The sequence below is a fragment of the Dryobates pubescens genome, chromosome 28, assembly GCF_014839835.1.
Source record: "Dryobates pubescens isolate bDryPub1 chromosome 28, bDryPub1.pri, whole genome shotgun sequence".
In the NCBI taxonomy this organism is placed as follows: Eukaryota; Metazoa; Chordata; class Aves; order Piciformes; family Picidae; genus Dryobates; species Dryobates pubescens.
In genome coordinates, this window is record NC_071639.1 from 14,749,494 (window position 1) to 14,773,638 (window position 24,145).

Consider the following 24,145-nt stretch of genomic DNA (forward strand, 5'->3'; position numbering starts at 1 on the left):
AGTTGGAATGAATAAACTGCAAGAGAAGGGTGGGTGGCTCTTGCGTTAAGCTCTGGGATAAAAGAAGTGGAGAATAGGGAAGAGCTGTGGGCAGTGCAGGCAGTAACATCCCCTTGGCTTGTAACACCTGCAGGGAAGCCTCGTGCTCTGTGGGGGCTTCCCTGTGAGGCTCTCTCCACAGAAGTAGAGTCTTGTTGGCTGAGGGTGGGGATGCTGATGTGGGACCTGAAGAATTACAGGCAGCTGTAATTGGCCAAGGTCTCCTCGTGATGGGCAGTGAATGCAAATTTTGTTGTCCCCTGGCAAGGACAAAACTATTTGACCCCTTTAGACCGGGCAGTGGAGGTGAGGAATTTTTGGTAAGAAGGAAGGTGCTTTTCTTAAGGATCCTAGGTGGTGTAGGCAGGGCTCAGAGAACAGCCTGTGCCTAAAACCGCCCTGAGCTGCTTAAATTAGCAGCTTAGTCATACAGCCTTCCAGTGCTGTCAGTGCAGAGGCACAGTGAGCAGCATAAATCTTCATGTGAGCACAACCTAAGAACAGTTGTGAGGAATCCACACCTGAGCTCACTGTAGGTAAGACTGGCTTGGTTGAACTTGCCAAAGGACCCCTAGTAATTTGACACCCCCAGCAAGAACTGGCTGCATGTGCTGGGAGCAAAGTAATAGCACACTCAGAATCCTCCCACACCTCCTATCTTCCTGTCTGCAGCAGGTACCCAGGCACAGTGATGCGGCAGTACAGTGCCAGCTCTTACAGGTGTCCCACCACAGCAGGGTTTCTCCAGGCCTGGTTCCTTTACTGAGATTTGTGAGCAATCACTGACAGGTAAACAGACTATCAATTTTGGCAAGTTTTTCACAGTATAAAATAACCTTTTCCTTTGTATTTTATGCTAATATATGCAGATCTCTTCTGGCAACTAAGCACAACTTCTCTTACGAAAATGTTTTTCACATGGAGCTGTCTGGTCCTGTGCCCCAGAAACATGCACTGTTCTTCTCACTAGATGGAGGGCCAGGGCTGTGAAAGCTGTAGTTTTTCTGATTCCTCCTGTTGCTGGTGAAGTTGAGATGACTGCCACAGCCATCTAGCAAAGCTTTGCAGTGCATCCATGTTCTCAACAGATAAAGGAATGCATATTTGAATCTGCTCAAGCCTGTAATGTCCTCTGGTAAGAAAACATTGAGTAAAGGGAATGTGCAAAAATGCCATGAGGTTGTAAAGATTAAGATGCAGTGAAGACTTCATGAAATCCAGTTGCACTGAATGAATTTCTCAGTCACGTCTGCTTGGCTGATGCATTGTTAATCCTGCCAGTAAGCTGCTGTATCTAATCTGTTTTCATTAGGGAGAGTGAGGATTGCCATTTGTTTTGCTTTCCTTTCTTCCAGTCATCATCCTGCAGTCCCAGCGCATGTAACACTCACTAGTCCTGGTATCAGAAGCAAAGACCTCTCTTGAGAGATGCTTTCCAGGTGTACAATTTAGGACAGGTTAACCTCCTCAAGCCTTTCTGTGGCTTTGCCTTTCACTTCCCAGAAAGTTTTGTTCCCTCTGTCCTCTTTAAACACCTCTCTCTGATGTCAGGTCAGAATTCCCTGAGAACTGTTTCCAAGACAGAGAATATAAACCCAGAGGCATGTTTTAGCCAGCAAATACAACTTACAACATTGTATTTATTAAACTCATCACCTTGCCTCTTATCAACTATAAAAGAAGCCAATTTATGGAAATGAATGCCTTTGGTTTTGTCTTTGCTTAACAAATCACTTGCTCGGACATGAGAACTGTTAAGGGGGACAGCACATTATTAGGGCTAATAGAGAAAGAACCATGTTCAAACTGAATTAAAAAAAAAGTATCAGGGAGCAAATGCTGTGCCCCCAAACAAGAGATTACAGCATTGTTCACCTGAAAGGTAATCTTCAAATTCCCTTTAGGAGATATTCCCAGCCTGAGCTGCCTGGAAATTGTTTGAACTATCCCAAAACTCAGATAAAAGGTATGACAACAAAGGGGAATGATTGAATGTAAGGGCACTTGAGACAAAGACACCTCCACAAAACATTCTCTACAGAATAATAACCTTGAGAGGAGTCGTTGTACAGGAACTTACATCTGCTGAGATCTGAAGCCTGGCACAAGAACCCAAGCACCCAGCTCTTGTTGTTGGACAGCAGTTGGACTTTATCTCTGCTTTTCATGGTGCAGTTCATTATGGGGCCAGAGGGATTTACCAGAGCAGCAAATGGGATCCAATGCTGAAACCCACCTGGTAATAATGGAGAACATCCCTCAGAGGGTGCAAGTGTTTGGTGTGCTCTCTGCTCCATAAAGGGGAAAGCTGGCATTTAGTCCCTAGTGCCAGGCAGTTTTGGAATCCTAGGTATTGGAGCACCCCATAGCACACTCTATGACTGCTTTCTCTTTATCCAACATGGTACCTTTAGATATATAAAAGAAAGAAGTATAAAATATGGGAAATGTATACTATAAAAATTCTGATGCAGTCAAGTAGCACTTCATATCCTGTGCTCCTTCAAACACCCACCAGGGAGATGGGAAAGCATTCTGCACTCAGGTCTCCCTCATCCCTCTTGGAATGCTGTGAGAGTTACAGTAAAAGAATATGAACATGTCATTAAAAAAAAAAAAAAAAAGGCAGAAGCTGTGTGATTTACATCCCAAGAATATTTTCATTATTCATTTCTGTCAGGCTGCTTCCCAGTCTTCTGTTCACTTTAGATCAGAAGGGTTTCATTTTCCCTGTCGACACAGAAAGGCAGTGAGCCTGTCAGCAAATCCCCAGGGAAGGAAAAAGGCAATTAGATGAGCAACATCATTTTACATTCTTGTAGTGGAGATAAAGGCTTCTGGTGCCACAGGACCGCCGTGTGCTGTGTAACAGAGCGTGAGCGATAGCAGGAGTGGGAAATGCGGCTGGGCTGTGTGCCGTGCCTCAGTTGCTATAGCAATGTGTGACACTGCTCTGACTTACTCCAGCAAGCTCTCCATGCTATGCCCCTGAATGATCTGGCAATTCAGGAAGACTGAGAGCAAGGACCCTGCTCAGATCTGGAGACAGACCTCATTAGCTTTGAGGATTAGACACAATGCCTAGCACAGATGTGAGTTATTGGCACACAATCGTGAAGAAGAATATAGAATGCTTCTAGTGAGGCCACTCAACACGGATGTTGGATTACTCTTCAGCCCTCCAAAGACAGCCAGTTGTAAGGCTGGTGGAGGGATGACCCTCCTGGAGCTGCCATTCTAATCATAACTATTTGTACTTAAGCCCAGACTAAACCAGCTCAGAAGCTTCTATGACTTTTGGGGGAGTCACATTGATACTCACAGGACTGCGAAGAAATGTAAGTCCTTAAAGGTTGCTCTTTGCTCCCAAGTTAAGTCTTTGGACTATTTTTACTCTGAGAAGTGCATCTCCAAGATGACTTGAACAGGCACAGCTCCGTGCAAGTGTTGGCTATTCCCTTTTCTCTTTTCATCATCAGCATGTCTCTGCTGCTCTGGGAGGGGTGAGAAGGAAGGGGCAGGACTGCTGCCATTCTGCTTTCCTCTGCCTGGCCTGTGGTGCAGAGGTTTTTCAGTGCCCAAGGCTTCGGCTGATGCAGTGAGGTTATCAGGTACTTTGCAAAAGGTAAGGCACGTTTCAGTTTCTTTGTGCTGCTGAGAAGCATCCCCTCAGCTTGAATCAAACTGTTGGAGACTTTGAAAGCAGAATGCTAACAAAGTTTCAGTAGTATGAAAAAGATCTTTCCATTCCTGCAGGTGTTTTTAACTTTTTTTTTTTTTTTTCACCTCATGACTAAGATCTTAACAAGTTTTGACTCTGTGTCATTGGCCATACTTTCTAAATTTGTATTTTGTAAAGTTCCTTGGCAAGCTAATGGGAAGATCGGTGAGGGGAAAGGGATTTTGAAACCTCTGCTTTCAGAGGTGACTGCAGTTGACTTCTTCTCCCAAAAGCTTTCACTGCCTGTTAGTATTTTCATGTGTCCACAGAGCTGACTGGAGTTCTAATAAACCTCTTGAGAATGCTGTACTGATAATCTCTGAATTAATTAGCACTGCACACCTGAAAAGGTGAGGCTCTGTGAATTCACAAATGACAATTAGCAAATAGGTCTGTTTTGTTCTTGAGAAGCACGTGCTCGGTGTGTAGCAAAGTCACAAGTTTGGGAAAGCTTTGATTGATTTGGGTTTCTCCATGAAGGGCCTGACCAAAGGTTTTAGGAGCAGAGATTTCAGAGAGGGCACCCACTGCTTCTTAAGGGTGGTTACCCCCTGGGTGTGGAGTCATCTGCACCTCTCCCCTCGATGTTCCACACTCTCCCCTGACCAAGCACCTGGCTTCTGGAGTGGCACTGTGCAGTCTGTCTTGGATTTCTTTTTATCTTTCATCTGCATGCCTGCCACCCATGCAGCCCGTGCCCAAAGCCTGCCCTTGCCTGGCAATCAACAGTGAGACCTGTCCCAAGGGAGAATGATTGCTCATGATGAAACCTCATTTACTCTCCAGAGACTGTGCAATAAATGCTGAGTCTGTAACCAGTGCTGCTCAGAGAATGCTTTGGTTAATAGCTTACTGATTTCATTGGCAAAGATTTCCTGCCTCCCTTGTGCTGGCAGTACAACAGAGTCAGACATTCAAATAATCCTGGTGATTTAGTTGGTGTAAATTGCCATATATTTTAGATCTGTTCTAATGCAGCTTTATTCCCAAACCCAAATAAATCACTGAAATGTGGCACAGTAGAACTCCATAATCAGACACGAGCTACTAGGCATGCGCTCTGTCACGACGCTGAGCTCTAACACCAACACACCTATTACAAGCCATCTCCTGAGGTGGGACTTCTGCTTGAAAAAGAAGCCATTTGGGAACTGAGTGCTTCACAGGTGTGAAGTCAGACAGCTCTGAGGTTCGATGCCACCTGCTCAGCAGCAGGGCTGTAAATTGCCTGGAGAGCATGGCAAGAAACTGCAGGAAAAAGGAGGAGTGGGCAGTTATGGGAAGTTCTAGGAAGGTTAAGAGCAGCTGGGAGCAACAGAGGACTGTTATGGATGACCAGAGCTGTCAAAGCTTTAAACTGAACACATTTGGTTGAAAATATTTACTACAGTCTGCTGCTTTGGTGTAACTGAGCTGTATTATTCTTGGATTTGTCTGAACATTTAAGGCAGCCCACAGAATCTGGAAGGGTGTGCGTTTGTTCAGGAGGGCTGAATAAGGTACAGCGTGGGTTGTTTGACAGAAGAGATTTCATGTTCTGCCTAGGCCTTTCTCTGGAAAAGCAGTGAAGGAAAAGGCTTCATTTTGTTGCCCAAAATAATAGAGCTTGGATAGGGTGGGCAAGTGCAGGAACTGATATTATCCCACTCCAGGACTGGGATACAGTTAGTAAGCTGGGAAAATACTTACTGGCAGTTTTATTTTTAAAAGAAATGCTATTATTACCTCAGAATTTGCATTGCAGAAGCTCAGATTCCCAGACTGGTGGGAACTGGAAGGGACTTCTGTAGACCATCTGGTTCAACCTCCCTGCTAAAGTAGGATCACCTGGATCATGTTGCACAGGAATGTATCCAGGTGGGTGATAAAAATGTGATCTTGAGCTTAGTTATTGTGTCCCATGGGTATCCAGGTGTTTAGGAGAGGAGAATTATGGAGGTGGAAACTGGGCTTATTTCAGCATTTCTGAGAAGTCCCCAGCTGACGTTTAGCACCCAATACTTGTTCAGACAGAGTGCAGCACAACAGTGGCTGAGATTGTCTATTTATGGCATTCAGAATGTCAAGCATAGTTTATATCCTTGCACTCTGCATATTTAAGAGAAATTTAAGTTGACAAAGCCTGTGAAAAAACCCTCAATCAAATTGTGTTTCTGTGTTGGTGGAATAGCTCTTGAGGAGACAGAATGTTCCCAGAAGATGCTTAAAACAAACATGCAAACAGAACTCTAAATTGGGACCAAGGCAAGAGTTCAAGTGCTTTATTTTCTTTCTGAGACAGGCAGCTTAACTGTTTGCTTCAAAGATGCAGATCAAACGAATGCCTAAAGTTCCACTGCCTTGCTGAATTGCTGTCGGGAAGGTGACTCTGGCTGCACTGAGGGACAGCGAGGTCCCACCCGGGGTCAGCTTCCCCCTGTGGCCCTTGTGCATCACAGAAAACTTCAATAAGTGGTGCTGACATCAATGGCACGAGGCATGGCTTCAGCTTTATCAATGATATGAAGGAAGTGTTTGTGATCAGAGAGTGTCAGGATGGATGCAGAAGCCTTGTCCCAGTTAGCCTTGCAGCAGCAGCAGCAGCTCCATGCTGTGCACACAGTACTGCCGAGACAGGGCTGTGGTCTCTGCCCAGCACAGAAACTCAGTCCTGCTAAGGCCTGCCTCTGAAAAGCCTTGAGGGCCTTGGGCGGCTGCCAGACATGAAAAATGAAAATACCCATGACTGGTCCTGGCTAATTGGGTTGGACTTTTCAGAGCTTGTCTCTGAGCTGAGTGAGGCTGCACTGGAATTAGATCTGTCTCTGCCATGCCCTTCTCCCCTCACACAGCACAGGCTCCAGATGAAACTGGGTTTAACTTGTCCCCATACACAATGCCCTGCTCTACACCCATCCTAGGAAATGCAGTGACTGGGTGCTGAAACTGCAGATCAGATCAGCGGGGTACACTGTGACATTCAGAGGTATGGGTAGAGCAGGGCCACCTGGCAAGAGTGCTGCAGGGTTTGCCATCTCCAGAACTTCTCTGGCAGGTGGGCAGAGGTGGAAAAACTTGAACATTAGCCTTAAGCACTGACTGAGGTAATAGGACATCTACTTCACTCTTCGGAAGATGGTCCCAGATGGAAGCCTCCCTTCCGAGCCCCAGGATAACAGAGTACAGCTAAGGTATGATCAGGGTATTAGACACATTGCTGCACCTTAGGCTGACTGAGCCTGGCCCTAATAAAAGCAGGGTGGTTACTGTGGAGCTGGGCAGCAGCACACAGGCAGGAACTAGACACATGTTAATATGAGGCAGTACAATGTTAAAGAAAAGCACGTGACATGAGAAATTACTTGAAAAGAAATATCTTCAGCTTCCAGTCGCTGAAGTTTCTTAAAGCAGATTGAATTGCACTGGACTCTGTACCCTGAAGGCAATTGTTGAGTGATCTCTCCTTGTCTTGCCCTATGAACCTTTGGTTATATTTTATCTCTCCTGTCAGGCTGAGGAGGGGAGTGATAGAGTGCCTTGGGTGGGCCCTTTGCATCCAGCCAGCATCAATCCACATGAAAGTGTGACTGGGCTTTGGTAGCTGGAATAGAGACCAGGAAATACTAATCTGGTCCCTAACAGCTTTTATTCAAACTGTTTTTAGAGTCACTTTTATTTCTTACTTTTATTCCCAAATAAAAATGTTCAGTTTCATGTTTGATTGCAGTGTATTTAGAGCAGGAGAAATAAATAATTCAGTTGTTCTTTCTAAAAATATGAGTTGATGAGTCAGAGAAGAATTTAATTTTCCCAATGTTAAGGCTGGCAGATTGGGATTATCATGATCAGTGTGTCAGTTTGCAATTAAGCCAGCAGATTGTTCAGGCAAGGCAAATAAAGGGCCCAGCCCACATCCCTGCATTTTGCTGAATGTTACTTCTCAGGTCAGCTACTGGTGATCCAAAATGTAAGGCAACGAACATTTACCACTGGCCTGGGTCCTGGTAACTCAGTGCATATTGTTAGAGCCTCATACATAGCAGGGAGGCACTGCTGCATTGAAGGCAAGGAAGCATATTTCTATTTATGGGAATCCAAGTCTCACCAAGAGCCTGTGTCAGCCACATAAAATGAGAAAACAGAAAAGGAAGCAGCTGGGATAAAGTGAAAAGACATGAACTCATCCAACTCCAGACTGCTGCAAGGACTACATGAAAGAAGAAACTGACAACCAAACCCCAGCACCACACAGAGCAGATCAATGATTTATTGACTGGGAACTGGCCACTCTGTGCTCATTGGACAGCCGTTACCCATATTGATCTGATGCCACTGCAGCTCAGCTCTGCCTTAGCTGTGCTCACACATTTTTGCCTTTTTCTCACTTTTCTAGCTAAAGGAATGGCTGTGTGTGGTAATTCACCACTTCTGTCATTCTGTGATGATTCTGTCTTCAGTATGGATAAAGCTCACTCAAGTCAGCTGAATAGCTTCATGCACTTAAGGCCAGACTCCAAAGGCAAATGTACAGCTTAAAGAGGTAAGATGAGAACCAAGCAGAACATGCCATTTTCCACAGCATCTCACCCAGGAATGTGAATCAGGCCACTGCAGCATACAGCATGGAAGAAGGAAGAAGAGAAATGCTTGTAACTCAGCTCCAGATGGCCTTTAGTGATGGACACTGAAGCTCCAAAGCTCAGCAAGCTTTGAGGCCAGGGCTGCATAGCCTGCAATGACATTGCCAGCTCTTGACACGTGGTGGGCATGTAGCACAGACCAATGAATCTGGTATTGGGTCTGAAGAGCTTACAGGCTGCTACAGACAATGGGGCATTTACAAGAAAAGGGGTAGGCAGGGAGTTAAAACCTAGCAGAGTGGAGAGGATAAGGCCATTAACAGTGCTTTGACTGCTGGCATGTGGGTTTTGAGGGGAGGAAAAGTGTCAGCATGAGTTGGCTCTTATGTCTCCTAACAAAAATAGATATTTATGTGTCTATGACAAGGTCTAGTGAAGACAGTGGAGATGTTGGCACTGTCCAATCTTGGGCAATCCTTACCTCTCCCAGTAGCTCCAAAGATGGGTTTAGTTATGTTCTAAATCAGTTATGCCTGGAAATTTAAGACCAGTTTGACCAGTTTGGGGCATAGACTTGCCATTCAGTTTTGGGCTGACTGCAGACTATGTTTCTGAGAAGCAGTCTCAGTAAGGAGAGGAAATTCCATCCCCCCCCCCCCCTTTATCTGGCTCTGGAATGGGCCTGATTCAGAAGCCCTCTATGTAACAGTATTCCCTCCCCCCAGTCTCTGCCTGCTTTGTCAGCAGCTGCTTTTCCTGAGGCATGGAGGAAGATGATATTTAAAAGTTGTTCCCATCAGTGTTAGGATGCAACAGAGAAATGTGGGTGCCCAGCTTCTGATGCCACAGTCTGTCTGTGAAGCACTGCTAATGCCTCACGTGCCGTAGAGGCTTCATACAGCCGGTCTTGGGAGATGAAGCATCCATGTTTAAGCTTCTAACAGCAGAGTGCAGTGTCTTACAAGGAGAAACATGCTTGGGTGGGCTTGGAAATAGCTGCAATACTTTTCTGTGTGATTTTCTTAGCCATGAGGCTGTTGAAGTGTTCTGTGTAAGCAGCTGAGAACTGTGATAGAATGAACCTGCTGCTGGAATGACTAAACTCTTGCACCTTTTCCATGCTTGTCTCACTTCAGAGCAAGGAGGCACATTGCTGTGGAGCAGGAACAATGTGCCTGTGCACAGAGCTATGGAGCAGAGCCACACTTGTGGCAGAGGACATCCTCCTGCCGGCTGAGGAACCCCTGCCCTACCAGCGGGGCTGAGCATTTCCTGCAACGGAAGCACTCCCTGTGCCACTGCCACTCTTCAAAGGAGATGAATGTGGGACCTCCAAGAGCTGGAAGAGATGATGAGAAAGAAGATGTGAACCCAGCATTATTGAATCTGGTTCAGAGATGCAGCAGATTGTGTCTGGGGTGGGATCAAGTTGTCATTCATACAGCAAACAACCAAATGAGCAAAACACCATAGTCAGAAAGATCCTTTTTTGTCTGAATTGAAAAAATAATCAGAATTAAATACAGTAGGGAAGATTTTAAGCAAAGGCACGAGTCACTGGCTTGTTCTCGCATGCCATGAGGGACTCTGAGCAGAATGTCTGTGCAGGTTTGCTGATCTTCCTTGCAAAGTCTCATTAAATCCATTGCAATGTGTTGGCACATATAACTTCAATACAACACACAGTGAGATTTAGTTCTTTCTATCTAAGTTTCTTCGAGATTAATTCTATTGGAAATCAGCAGATCCTGGAGTTCCCAGCATGAAATAAAATATCAGGATTTTTTTTTTTTTTGGGGGGGGGAGGGTGGAGCTGGAGGTTTTCAAGTTGTTTAGGTTTCTTTGTTTGTTTTTAAATCATGGCAACTTGATTGGTCATAAATACTTTGTCCCCTGGCACATGCACCTTTAACAATCAGGCAGCACTTTTCTGCAGCTGAGCCCACACACAGCCGAATGACAGCAGCAAATGCTGTCAGAAAGCTTCAGCTTTCATGGACCAGGGGCATCCATGTCTAAGTACAAATCACATGAGTACTGAGGACGCATGCAGCAGAGCTTTGTTGCACTTGGCAGGCTCTCTAGCTCGGCTGGTGTACCTGTCAGCAGCAGCTAATTGGTGCATTTGAAAATGAAGCTGAAAAAAGTCAGACATGAGGGACTTCTGTGTGCTGTCCTGTGACGAGCCAAAAGGTGCCTTCTCTTACATTCCGAAGGATGAACTTCAGTGCAGAAAGCAGTAAGTTAAACAATGGTGGAACTCCTTCCAGCACAGAAGCCACCTCCTCAGCATCAACAGACTCATGATCACTATGTCCTAGCAAGATGTGTAATGTACAGAGTGTCTCTCTCATAAGTAACTCCTTCAGACTTCCATTCGGATGGAACCACTTTTGCTGCTGCTTTCTGAAGTAAAGGTCTGCTTTGAGAGGAGAGGGATGGTTTAGTACTGCCTAGCCCCTTTAGAAGGTGAGACTCACCTGTAATAGGTTTCTTGCAAGCAGCACACTTCTTGGCATACAATTTGCTGAAGCAGTCCACACAGTATGGAAAGTCATCCTTGGAAATAAACCTTTGTACACACAGCTGGGTTTGGCACCCAGCACACACAAAGCATTCTTTATGCCAAGGCTGGTCATGGTAGGTCACTCCCCCAGAAGTTATGACCTAATGCATTGACAAACAAGGACAGAGCAAAGGAACAAAGGTGTGAAGGATCATCTTGTCCTTCCACTTGTTTTCTCTCTTCCAATATGCACAAGAGAGTGTGGTCACATCAACTGTTTTTCATCTGGAATATTGGCTGGCTGCAGTTAAGATGAACATATCACATGTGAGTATTCTCATACATTCATAGAATGGGTTGGGTTGAAAGGGACCTTAAAGTTCATCCAATCCCAACCCTCTGCCATGGGCAGGGACAGCTTCTGCTAGACCAGGTTGCTGAAGGCCTCATCCATTCTGGCCCAGGGAGGAAGCATCCACAACCTCCCTGGGCAACTTGTTCCAGTGTCTCATCACCCTCACTGCCAATAATTTCTTTTTAATATCTAGTGTGTATATAAAATATACTGGGAAAAGTTGGAAAGGGAGGCACTTTTATCAGACAAAATTGGGGATTACTAGGAGCCAGGGGATTTATGTAAACATCAGTGAAAATGTCAGCTTTGCTAAACCCACCAGCAACAGTAAAAGAACCCCAAAGCATTTGTCTTGGTCAGTAAGTTCATTTTGAATATAATCATGTTTAAATTAATGTTAACTATCAGGGCCAGCAGACACAGTTGAACTGGCTTTTGGTGACCCATGCCAAAAGCAGGACTGCTGTTAGTTCACCAGAGATTTTATGTGATCCTATCTCCTTCCCCAGCAGCAGTATTGCCTCCTCAGGGCAATTCTTCCTTTGGATGTTTAATTACCTTTTTGCAAGAGTAGCAATGGTGAGCAAATTGCTTCTCAAAGCAGGGCAGGCAGTAATTCTCCTTGTCTTTGGTGATCAGAGGCTTTGTCCCCAGCGGCTGCCGGCAATGCTGACAAATGAAGCAGGATTCATGCCAGGAGCTTCCCTGAAAGTCCATTTTGCGGGACCCTGCAAAAACCCAAAGCAAACAATGCTCCCAGACACAGTCTTGTAACACAGGCTTCAAACCTTGGCAGTGCTCTTGTTTTTAATCTCCTGCCTCAGCACTGGATTACCCAAGGAAGCACTTATCCCAGTGTAGTGGAGTCTCTAAGTGTGCACTTGAGATGTCAAGAGCAGCTTCAGTGCCCCACAATCACCTGCAAAGCAATGTTCTGAATTGCCTGAGCTGTGAGCTTTGGAGTCTGCCCCTGTATGACTGCTCTAGGGCTACTTCTCTGTGCTCTTCTCAGGCCACCCAGCCTGGGGACAATGGTCAGGTACATAGCACTTCCAGAAGTTAAGACTTGTTGCATATTTAATACATCTATCACTGTCCTGTCTTTTGTCTGCCTTGAACCATTTCCTTCACTTCCAGATGCATTATTTCTCTTATTCATCTGAAGCTGGCAAGTTTTAAGAAGTCAGCATTGTCCTGTGACAAAGTGCAGGGCCCTGCCTTGTCTTGCAGCTCACATTTCTGTTTGGGAGCAGCACGGAAGAGAAGTAGTCCCCTGAACACTGTTCTGAAAGGCAAGGAACTTGCAGCTTGGTTATTCAAGGCTGTGGTTACAACTAGAAAGGCAGTTCCCTTTCCCACTGAAGTGTCCTTGCTGTCTTACCAGGCATGATGGTCTTCTGGCAGTGGAAGCACCTGGATGAATACTCATCAGAGTAGCACTCAGTACACAGCAAGACCTCGTCCTTGGCAGCAAAGGGTTTCTCCACCAGTGACTGACTGCATTTGGCACACTTGAAGCATCTCTCATGCCAGTGGAGGCCTTTGTAGGACAGATCCTTGGAGAAAGCAATTCCATGTGAATGAGGACATTTCTTTAGTGTTTTAGCCCCCCCTCCACCCAGAAATGAAGTGAAACTTGGAGAGCATTGGAATAGTGTCTGGAAGAGATGCCACATGTCCAGAGGCAGGTGTGCTTAGCAGTGACACAGGTACTCAGGGTCACTCTATTTTGTAGGTCTCCTCCAGAGGGGATTAGGAGCTGCTTTGGCACAGGCAGTTGTCCTTCCTTATGTTATATCAGAGATGTTTTTATTGGAAGAATAATTTTGTATTTCACAGTTGGCCTTCAGCTGTAAACAGGTCATCAACACAAATACTGTGCACAGGCCACCTGGCACAAAGTGCCTTCTGTACCCACTTTGAAATCAGCCTCATGGATTTTTAACATCACAACTTTTTCCTCCAGCTGACACTACAGAACCCTACAGAAAGATCATACTATTGCAGAAAGCAGGCAATTAAAATCTTGTTGAGAGCAAAGTGATTCTCAGGAAGATTATTAAAAAACTGTAGCTTTTGTTTACCCCTAATATAACTCCTGCTAAACACTTGGCAGAAAAATGTTTGTTTACAGCTCAGCAGGCTTAGAGGATGAAAAGCCCATGAGTCTGTGTATGAGACCTCAACCAAGAACTCAAACATGAGCGAACAGCACATCTCATTTTCCCAAGGTTGAAAAAACAAGGGAAAAATGCAGCTTCAAAAAACCAAGCTCAGAAACACCACCACTACCACATCATCTGTGAGATGAGCAAGGTAAGCACAGAACTGAGTTACAATTACAACACCCTTAGTGTCCAAAAGATAGATGATTATATATAGATTATAGACATGGCTTTGCTTCAGCTTGGCATCTGCATCTCAACACCTATGGTAAAAGGAACTGACCCAGCACCCCAGATGTGTTTTTCAGTGGACATCTCTCAGGAATTCCAAAGCTTTGTTCACCGTGATCCAGTGGATTACACCAACACCCCACTGCCCCTCAGGCACTGCGAGTCTGCAGTCAGAGAGTGGCTGGAGATGAAGAATGGAGTCTAGCTGTGCTACAGCCCTCCAGCCCTGACTTGTGTCTGAGCTATGTGTGTGTGTCCCTGGAGCTGTCCCATGCTGGGAGAACAGCACCATTCCTGCTGCACATGGATGCACCATGACTACGCCACAGGAAGGCAGGGGGCTGGGTATTGAATCTGCCATGAAAGGAATGGGGTCTGTGTGCAGTCCAGCAAACCAGCAGGAGTCTTTACCTTGGAATCACACTCGATGGGTTGCTTGCACTCCTCGCAGGAGCTGGCAAACAGGCTGTCATAGCAGGTCACACAGTAAGCATTTTCTTCTCTTAAGACAAACCTCCTCCCACACAGGGACTGCAGGCAGCAATGGCAGGCAGCGTGACTGCTGCTCATTCTGCTGGGGCTCTCCATGGCATCTGCAAAGAGGGAAAACTCAGGCCCTTCAGTGAGGGACTTCTGCTTGCTCAAATGATAAGCTATGCTGCTTTGCCTGTGAGAGTTAGGACAGGCACTTCTGGGGCATTTGCTGTGCCCGGGAGGCCTAATGCTGGGCTGCTCCGTACCAGAGTGCTAGTCCTTACCAGCACACACTGTGTGCTGTGCTGCCTGCATGATGGGGAGCAAGAAGATTGCTTCAGTCCGATCTAATGGCACTTACATGGATAGGTCAGCTCCAGAAAATGAAGCCATCTTCACAGTCTCCATGCACACCTTCTGGCACTGTGAGCAGTTGGGACTGGCCTGTGAGGCACATTTACTCAGGAATCAGCCAGTGTTCAAAGATACAACCTGGCTTCTTCCTCTTTCCTTCCTTTTCAAAATACCCCACATCTACCTGACCAAACAGAAGGAAGGGGAGGAATTCCAGGCTGTATGGCTGGGTTTTGACTCATCCCAGCTGCGCTGCTATCATTTAGTGGCAATGTAAAGTGTCACAAATACCCCAGGATAGCAAATAAGGAAAATATAGATAGAAATAAACTAAAGCGTAACTCAAAAGCAAGTCTCCCTTGTTGTTATTGGATAAGATTATCTTTTCTTGCATATTTCTTTGCCATGTTCCATGCTGGCAGCACGAAAACAGTGTGAGCTAGGTGGCATATCTGTGCCAGATAAGTCCAGGAAATACCACAATTGTATCAAGATTTCCAGGCTGCAGAGGTTCATTCATCCAGCTGCTTATAGACCTGTGATGCTGAACATGTTAAGGGTTGTAGAGATGAAGATGTATTTTGGTTTTCTTGTTGCTGGCTGGATCACCAGCAATTGCTAAAATTAGGTCTTAATTCCTGAGAATGAAGGAAGAAGAATCCAGAAAGTTCTCAGAGAGGCAAACCTGGATACATCTGCTAGATTCACTGGACTGCACTCTTCATCAAACTCTTTGTGCATAGCTGCAGCCAGCACCAGCAATCTTGAATTTTAGAGAAATAACCAGGAAATGTCTCCTGACATATTTACGTATCAGTGACTTTGGGCAGCTGAAGCCTTTGCACCTTGAGTAACAATGCAAATTAGTTTCTTTTAACCTGGTGCAAAGCCTGAGGAAGAGAAGTGTATGAAGAAGAGATTCAAGGGAGTGCTTAACCACCCCAGCGCTCACAGGGTCTCTGCTTGGAGCCACTGCCTCAAACTCGGTTTTGTACACTTCTGCCTGTCCTACACCCACAGCTCAGCTTTGAAAAGGCATTTCAGCTTTCCCTGAGTTTCTGCTTTGTAAGATGTGATCCAAAATGATTGTTTGAACTGTGAGAAGGAGCAATTACCGCAGGTCTCCACTGGTGCCGATGCATAAGGTCAGGCATTTATTAATCTATTCCTTCAGGAACAGTAGTAAGGCAGTGGAAAGGGAGCAGGGAGAGAGGCCGTAATGCTAATTTCAGACCAAAAGTAATTACTTGGTTGTTTGGCACAAGCTATGGAAAACCTGTTCCTGTAAATTGAAAATCCTTTGAGCTGAACTGATTTACTCCATTTCTGTCTGCCCTAAGCCTCTGTGCTAGTCAGGACCCAGTGCAGTAAGGAAACCAGATAATCTGTAACTCAGGGCAGTGGGAACAAGCTTGCTTAAAAATACTACAGATGTGTTCCATGCAATATCCTTGGAATAACAACAGGGCTTGGATCTGGACTTCCTTTCCCTTTAGATGAAACAGAGATTTGAATGTGAAATGGATGAGCCCACATGTGAAAGAATGACATCCACCAGCTTGTGCATTTGCAGAAGACCTCCAGACAGAGCAGTGCAGGCAGAGCAGAGTCACTGCACAGCACCACCCAACTTCTGCTCACTTCCTCCTGAGCTGGAGAAGCAGCATAAATGGGTGGCTGGAGAGACAATCAGGGAGTGTTTGTGGTTAACTGGGCTCCATATCCAAAGTCATAGGGCAGGCCTGAAACTGGATTTCAAAGGAATGCTCATTTCTTTTGTTTGTTTGTTTGTTTGTTTGTTTGTTTGTTTGTTTGTTTGTTTTTGGTGGTGGGGAGCTGGTGTTAGGAATTGCCTCTGAGGATAACCCTGAGTAAACCACCTCTCTGATCTCTTCATGCTGAATCAGTACCCAGCCTCCTCATGGACTTTCTTTGCTGCCTGACAGGGCACCCATGAGAAACTTGCGCGACTTTCAGTGCTTCTTGTTGCACAAATCTCACCAGCAAAGAGCTTCGGAGCTCTGCAGATACCTCTGCGGTGTTGCATTCTGATGAACGGTGACAAGTTCAGCACAAAGTCAGCACGGTCAACGCATTTCTTTAAAATGTGGTTCTCTTGATGAGTATTTTTTGTTCTTCCCCAGTATTATTTATATACATAATTTATAGATATCTGTAACTTTTGTTGTTTGCTCCAGGTTATGTGCACACACAAAACCTGTGACTAGTAGCTCAGAACTTCTGAATCTGTAATGTAATTATCCTCCCCAAACCCTGCCTGGATAGGGGAGCAAAGTGCTGCCACTCATGTTTTACAGATGGCAGTAGTTGCTTGAGAACGTTGGAAGAGTACCCCCAAGAGTCAAAGCCTGGGGATGTCCTTGAGCTGCTCTTCCAATAAAATGCTCAAGGTACCCAAGGCTTTGCTTTGGAGAAGTTGTTCACGGTCTGACCATGATGATACAAGATCATATTTGGAAATGGAGTAGTGATGATATGAAGAATAATCATGGTTTTTTTTGCTAATCTCTTGGCAGTGATCTGAGTAACCTTTGTGAACTGCTTTTATCACTGGATGATGCCCCAAAAAGTGACTCTCATCTCCCCCAGCACCACTCACCCTTGCTCCAATAAAGAAGCAGTGGTATGAGCCCCACACAGCTCAGCAGAATGTTTTTCTTGTGCTTTGATCCTAATCTCTAGAGAAATATGTTTGCTTTAGGTTTGCTGGAAGCTAGACTTTGTGTTCTAAAGGTCAGTTAAGAAATCTCTGGAGGTCCGATGCTATTCACTCTCATGGAATGAAACACTGACTCCAGCATTCCAGCTGCTAACTTGTGTCCTAGACACAGGGAAAAGCTGTGATGTCGTTGTTCCTTGGGAAAGGGGGATTTTGCTATTTAAATTGGAACAAAGCTAAATGATGTTGATTTTTATGTATCTAGTAGGCATGGATACATGATAGTATTTGTAGTGTTAGACTATTCCAAGGGGGTGCAGAGAGATGTTGCCGAGGATATGGCAGCTGGAGTCCTTGGGGTCAGATCTGGGAATGCAGAAGTCCCATGGTATGAATTATAAAGCAGAGGAAAATAGAACAACAGAGCTGGCTGGTCTGCCAGCTGCTCCAGCAGACTGAGATAGAATTTAGCTGCAATAAATTAGGAGAAGGACTTTCTGTAGCCTTGAACGGTTTCCTATAACATGCAGAGCACTGGAAGACTTCCAGTGTGAAGTCTTCTAGTTGTGCAGTTGTGAAACCTTCTAAATGCTGCACCATGAGGCAAGGACAGCTAAAAAGCACAGCCACAGTGCTACTGTATCATGTACTAACTCAGGTGGTATCCTCTAGAAATGTATGCTCCTCTCTCCTTGTCTTACACCAGTGTGAAAAGCCCAGATACACTGATGCTACTTGGATGGGTACAGAACTCTGCATTCAAATCTGACACCTTTTGCTTCAGGGCAGTTCCGAGGGACTGTTTCGCAGTGTCAGTAAGCCTGCTGCTTGTTCTTGGAGGACAGACAATGGCTGGAATAAGGGTCTCAGAGAGGTACAAATACAGAAAAGTGATTGCAGAATAAATCACTGAGGAATAAGAAAACCAAACTGCTCTGTTACGAAGGGGACTCCCCTGCAGGCTGTCCCAGGTCCTCGTTTGCTTTCAGGTTTATGGCTTAGAACATAGCTTTGCTTATTTGCATGAAGATGCTGACTTCATTTTCCACAGTTTAGGGTTTTTTTTTGGTGAGAGCTGTTGAACAATTCCTCACAAGCATTTCTGAAACACCTTAGTGACTCAAGGTTATGATTGGAGCTGAAAGCTAACAGCAGCATTATAGGGAAAAGTGCCTAACATTGTTACCTTACAAATAAAGGTTTCTAACAGAGTTCTGCAAGGAAACTTTTCCTCACTGCAGAAATCACAGTTTCTTGATTTCTCTGGATGTCTGACTCCCCAGAAATCTGTTATTTTATTTATTTATTTATTCCACGTAAAGCAGTCAGGATGGATGCCAGTCAGCAGAGTGCTGTGACAATCTGTACCGCCCCCAAGGTCCACAAGGGACAGGGTGGTGGCGGCTCACCTATAGCAGTGCAGCTCATTCAGAGGCTGCTCTGGTAGCCTCACTGCACTGCACAACCCAGGGAGTGTGTGGAGGGAAACAGCTAGAGCTGTACACAGCTTTTGCTTTCAATTCAGCAAGAAAACTCTCCTAAGGAAGGTGCAAGAAACGCTACGAGAGATGACTGGGCAATAACCTGCTCATGAGGAAAGCTTCCCAATCCCGTTTGGAGGATTAAGTTCATGCTCTAAACCTTGGGCATTTATAAGCTTCCAAAACTAATATAAATTAAAAGAAGTTACTGCATTGGGGTGTTTGGAGGAGAAGGAGGTTTGCACTCAGCTCAATCCCAAATGCTCTAACACTTACTTTAAAAATGTGTGTGTGTTACACAAAATACTTGTGAATTAAAACAAAACCCAACCCCTTCTTGGAAAATGTTTGTTTTGCAAAAGTAGGATTTAAAAAGTGAAATTTTGCTGCAAAATTTTGGTCTCAGCAGAAAAGTTTCTAGTACAAACTTAAATTTCACTTTTTAGATAAAGTTATAAAATTCATCTGAAGAAGTGATTCCACAGCTAAGTGTTTTATTCTAGGAAGAAAGACAGGAATCAGGGTTAGAGTCCAGCTGAAGGAGCAAACAGCCTCACAGGCAGTGCTGGTGCTGACTGCAGTCTTCATGAAAATAGGCCACTTCTTGTCTGTATACATACATTGGCTGCAGAGACCAGAGTCCCCTCTCTCTTACATCCTCTTTCAGGGACTGAAAGGCAGAATAGGAGCCCCGCGTCTTGTGAGAACCAGAACATCACACCAATTAAAATCCTTTAGAGAACTGACTGCAGCACAACATTTTCTAGCCGGGGTCTTCAAAAGCCTGTGACCTACTTAAGAATTGCTTTGAGAAATAAATGAGCAATAAGAAAAAGATGAGCAGCAACAGCAGCAATGTTAGCAGCAAGCTAAAATTGGATTTTCATTACCCTATTTTAAAGGAAAAGAACTCCTTCTCCAAAATGACACACAGCCCCCCCAAGGTGGTAATAAAGCCTGTGCTGCAGCAGCTCAGCCTTTGCCTCTTCTCTCCCAGCAGCACTGTGCCAACCTGACCCAGTTTTCTGATGAAAAAAAATAAACAGAGCTGCAGCACTTTTGTGATAAAAATATGACACCTGATCAAAGTGAACCAAATCTAAAGGTTTCTGATCTCAACCCTCTCAGAAGACTACCACAAGCTTGGTGTCGTTGCAGCTTAGGAAAGGCAAAGCTGTAGTAAGGAAGGTTGGCATGCAAGGTCCCTGCTTTGATTGCCCAGCTCTCTGGAGTTCCAGGTACCTCCATTTGTCCAGGGAATGACCAGTTTTGTCGCCATGAGCAGCAACATCAACCAGTCTTAGAGAGACTCAGCCTTGCCAGAGACCTTCACCATGCACTTGAGATCTGCATGCCTCTGGTGCTGCCTGTTCTGCCTGCTTAGGAAGTGAAGTCCTCAAAGAGTTCTGTGCTTTGGAGTCCTGACCATTCTAGCCCAGTTTCACTGCAGGACCATGCTCGGAGGCCACAGCTCTGCCCAGCTGTGGTGCACAAGGTCAGGCTGGAGAGAAGGGAGTGGTAAGCACCAGCAGAAGCCTCGTTAAGGAACAAATACAATTCAAGTGTTTTCCACTAATTTATGATAACTTTGGCAAATGTTTGCCAAAAAAACTCTAAGCAAGCAATCAAACAAACAATTCTGCCATGGTATTTAAAAGAAAAAAAAAATGTTTTGAGCTTTTATTATGAAATTTCTCCATGCTCTTCAATTTTTAAGCACCAAACTAAACAGAAATTGACAATTAGAAAATCAGCATGAACCAGTTCTTCCTCTAATCTTTTTCTTTTCATGCAAATAGAATCCCAGACTCACAGAACTCTAATTGTGGCACAATTTTGCATGTTCTAATATATAAATGAACCATGCTGTGGCTGAGTTTGCAACTTGAAGAGCTTACTGGAGGAAGACTGGCCTCCTAATACATAGATTTATAGCCTCGTACTGTTCTGGGCTTCTGATCAATAGAATTGTAACCAAATACTCCCAGGTATTTTGCAACCTTCCTTTCAAAGGCTTCAGAATGCTTTTCTGCCACTAATAACAGAGTAATGCTGAACCACAGCTGTGACACACTTGTCTACAGAAAGGTTTGATATTTGTCAAAGCAAAGTAATTGACTTGCTGCAGGTCAGAGGGCAAACCTGGAGGAGTGGGAAGAAAAGAAGCCAGACATTGTGCCCATGCCTGCCAATTCCTGTCCATGACCCAGGACATGATTCAGGAAGGTGAATATTCTTCTGAGTTATAAAGCCCTTAAATGTGAGGCAACCATGCCTGAGAACAAAGGCAGCAGGCTGGCATGAGGGAAGTAGAATCAAAGAAAACTCTTAGTCGGAGCAAGGCAGCCAGGAAGGGTGGCTGGAGTGTGCTGTGCAGTAGAAGAGCAGAGGGGGTATTAAAAAGCCAATGTGAGCCTAGTGAGGCTGGTGAACCAGGCACCTGGCATGGTTAGAGAGAGCTGCATCTCTTTCCAGGGTGGCTCAGAGCAGAACCCTAATTTAACCTTCATTATAAAGGCAAACACAGGAGATTAGGCAACCTTGTCCCTCACTGTCTCTGCTACAGAACTGATGTCATGGGGGTCTATTAACTCATTTTTACATGTCAGCTCAGGGGGGCTGCAGTAAAGTTTGTGTATTTCTACACAACTATCCCCATTTCATCCCTCTTACATTGCACAGGAAAACACAAATGTATGAAACAAGGAGTTCACAGCATCCTTTCTCACCAGGGTAGCATGCTCTGCTCCCAGAAGAATGAGTTCTGGCTGCACAAGCCTGAATGGACCAGCAGCAGCATCTCACCATGCTAGCTTCCAAACCTGGGGCTCTCAAGGTTTTAGCAGAGCACCTCAACTGGAAATCATCCTAGAACTAGACACAAGACATCATCTCATCCCTATCTGGCAGGGAAGTATGCAGAACAACTCAGGCCAGGTTTATTCCTCAGGAAAAGAGCTGCTTCGGCTGACAGGAGGGCTGCTCATTTCAGCAGGCTCAGAATTTCATCCTCTGATTTTTGGCTTCACATTTGGAAGCACACTGGTTAATATTTTCATATTTCTTTCAGTCTGCCTATGGTCAGGCAATACTAAAAGTTGTACCTTTTTTTACTGTTTTTTTGGTTGGTTGGGTTTGTTTGTGGTTGTTTGGGTTTTTTTGTTTTGTGAAATAAAACTCAGATATGGAAAAAAAAAAACTGAGGCAAGCTGGGCTTAGTTTGGAGCCCACAGAGCATCTGTCTTACTGAGTCAACCAAAAATACACTGCCTGCAAGTGACCCGCAGGCACCACAACTCACAGCTGAACAGCATCTCATCCAAGCACCTTTTGATTTCACTTTGCTCTAATCCTACAGGAAAATTACTGTGCCATCTTCAGTTTCTACCATCTACACACCCTCAAATCACAGTGACTTCTGTGACACCACAATGAAGTTACCCGGGCAGCCCATCAGCAGTCTCCCATCATGGTAACATCCCCAGTCCATTGCAGCCTTTTCTGGCAAAACACTCTAGACATGTTGACTCATCACACATACAGAAGACAAATATGGGTGAAAATATTAACCACAAACAAAAAAGTCATCCGAATAATTTTCATGACAAGTCAAACAATTGCTCTGAATACCGGCTGTAGCAGGCTGTACTTTGAAGAGCAAGAGCAACCCGTGCCAGGCATTCGAACCGGCTGTGGTAGGAAGTGCCTTACCTTAGCAGCAGAGACACCAGAAAGCTTTCTCGCAATAGCAAGGACCTAGAAAAGCTGCCTAGGAGATAAAGGCGGTGATTGAAATGTCACAGGAAACAGCAGATGCTTCTATTGCTGGGTTGTGTTTTGGAGCAAGCAAAATCAATCCTCTCCTCATCGCAAAGGAAGCCCCAGATTATCTCCCCATAAATCAATGAGTGAGCCAACTAAGAAAAACGATTGCATCCTACTAATATGTGAGACTGGCACACAAAATAAAGTCCTTTTGATATACGTGTAGAATTCTGCATCTAATTCAAAAGCAGTTTTGTGTCTGAATAAAAATGTTCCTGCTTACTTGCTCAAAATGTTGAATTCGGGAGCTTGTTTAGTGCTATATTTAAACATTATCAGATAAAGGCATAATGAAAAAGAGCCTCAATACTCACATTTGGTCTGGAGCTGCTTCTCATGGTAACTTGTGCAGTAAAATAAAGGAAGAAATAATTACATGTCTTCACAGAAACAAGCATTCATCAAGTCCAAAAGAAACAAGACGCTGCCAGAGCTATTTGAGGGTCCCGTCAGAAACTGGCTGGATGAAGGCTGAGGGTCAGTTTGTTTCCCTTAGACCTCATGACATGCAAATAGCTGGCTGCCTCACCACTGAATCAAATCAGTGTTTGACATACTGTGTTTACAAATGGCAAACACAGGCCATGCAGAAGGGAACAGACAGTTATCAAAAGGGAAAAGGCGTTTCTATTAAAAACCCCTAAGAATCCAACCCCCCCCAAAAGCGCCAGACAAAGAAAAAAGAAAGGAAGGAAGAAGAGCTGGGTGATTATTCATTCCCAGACACATTTGGTCCACACAAAATGAACCAAACAGTGCCCTTGTAGACCAGAAAAGAATGAGGAAAGTCCTGATTGCTGAAGCCCAACTGTTGTATGCAGGAAATGGGGGGCTGGAGGAAACACTTTTCCAGTGTCAGAGAGGACTTCTGGGCACTAAGCAGAACTGCTCTGACACTACAAAACCATTTCTGGGCTGGGACAATTTGCTGTTCATATGGCAGCACCATCAGATGGACAGCAGTGGCCTCCTCCAGGTTGTCTCTCAGTATTTCTCAGGGAGACACCTCTAGCACACCACTTTCATTACACTCCAAAGACTACCCTTGGATTTGTCTAGCTGGAGGTAGAGCTCATAGCTACCTCAGCAGACATGCCCTGAGAAGCACTTACAACAGTCAGCTTCTTCCAACTGCTGCAAGCTGAGCACCACTGAGGAGACCAGAAGCTCTGCTGCTTTGTTGGAGCACCAGTTAGATATGTCTCACATTCAGCTCCCACATCTCTTCCTGAATTTCCTCAAACAGCAGCCTATTTCATCCGCCCCCCAGACATGACCTGTCTTGACCTAGCCTCCCCTTCACATTGAGGAGCCGAGAAATTCATCAACCAAATGGTGTCTCTCTTCCAGCTTCTCAAGTTGCTCTTCCCACTTCAGACTTTTTAATTAAAAACCCTCAGGTATCTCTCCTTAACAATTCTTGGGGTGGGGGGAAGTAACTAATTTGTTGTTTTCCTGAGAAAATATCTTTGGCATTTACTGACTATGTTATTTGGATTAGCAGAGAAAGGAATTCTGCTCTCCTAAGTATGTTGTTTATCCAAAAGCTTAGGATAATTACAATTTTCTGTTTAAAGTACAATCGTGGCTCAAAGTCTTTGAGCAGCACATACTTGGAGGGCTCAAGAAGCACTCAAGGGAAAAATCACCACATGCCTTGTTCTTGTGTTCCTCTCCAGGCACGCACTTTTGGCCTGTGCTGGAGATGATACCAGACCCTCAGTCTGATCAATGCACACTGGTTCATCTGCAAGA

General features: G+C 44.9%; 1 protein-coding gene across 2 annotated transcripts; it reads right to left on the reverse strand.

Moving 5' to 3' along the window:
* Positions 1-9,201: 9,201 nt before the first annotated feature.
* On the reverse strand, positions 9,202-23,037 carry FHL5 (four and a half LIM domains 5). 2 transcript variants are annotated; one of them, XM_009898126.2, is made up of 6 exons: positions 22,705-23,037; positions 13,988-14,169; positions 12,562-12,736; positions 11,739-11,908; positions 10,800-10,986; positions 9,202-9,658 (listed from the first exon to the last, which is right to left on the reverse strand). In XM_009898126.2, exons 2-6 carry the CDS (start codon positions 14,162-14,164, stop codon positions 9,507-9,509), a joined length of 861 nt encoding a protein of 286 aa, XP_009896428.2. In that variant the 5' UTR covers positions 14,165-14,169; positions 22,705-23,037; the 3' UTR covers positions 9,202-9,506. The 2 variants fall into 2 exon arrangements, with proteins under 2 accessions (XP_009896428.2, XP_054030065.1); XM_054174090.1 differs by having other exon boundaries at positions 22,277-23,037.
* Between the last annotated feature and the right edge of the window lie 1,108 nt (positions 23,038-24,145).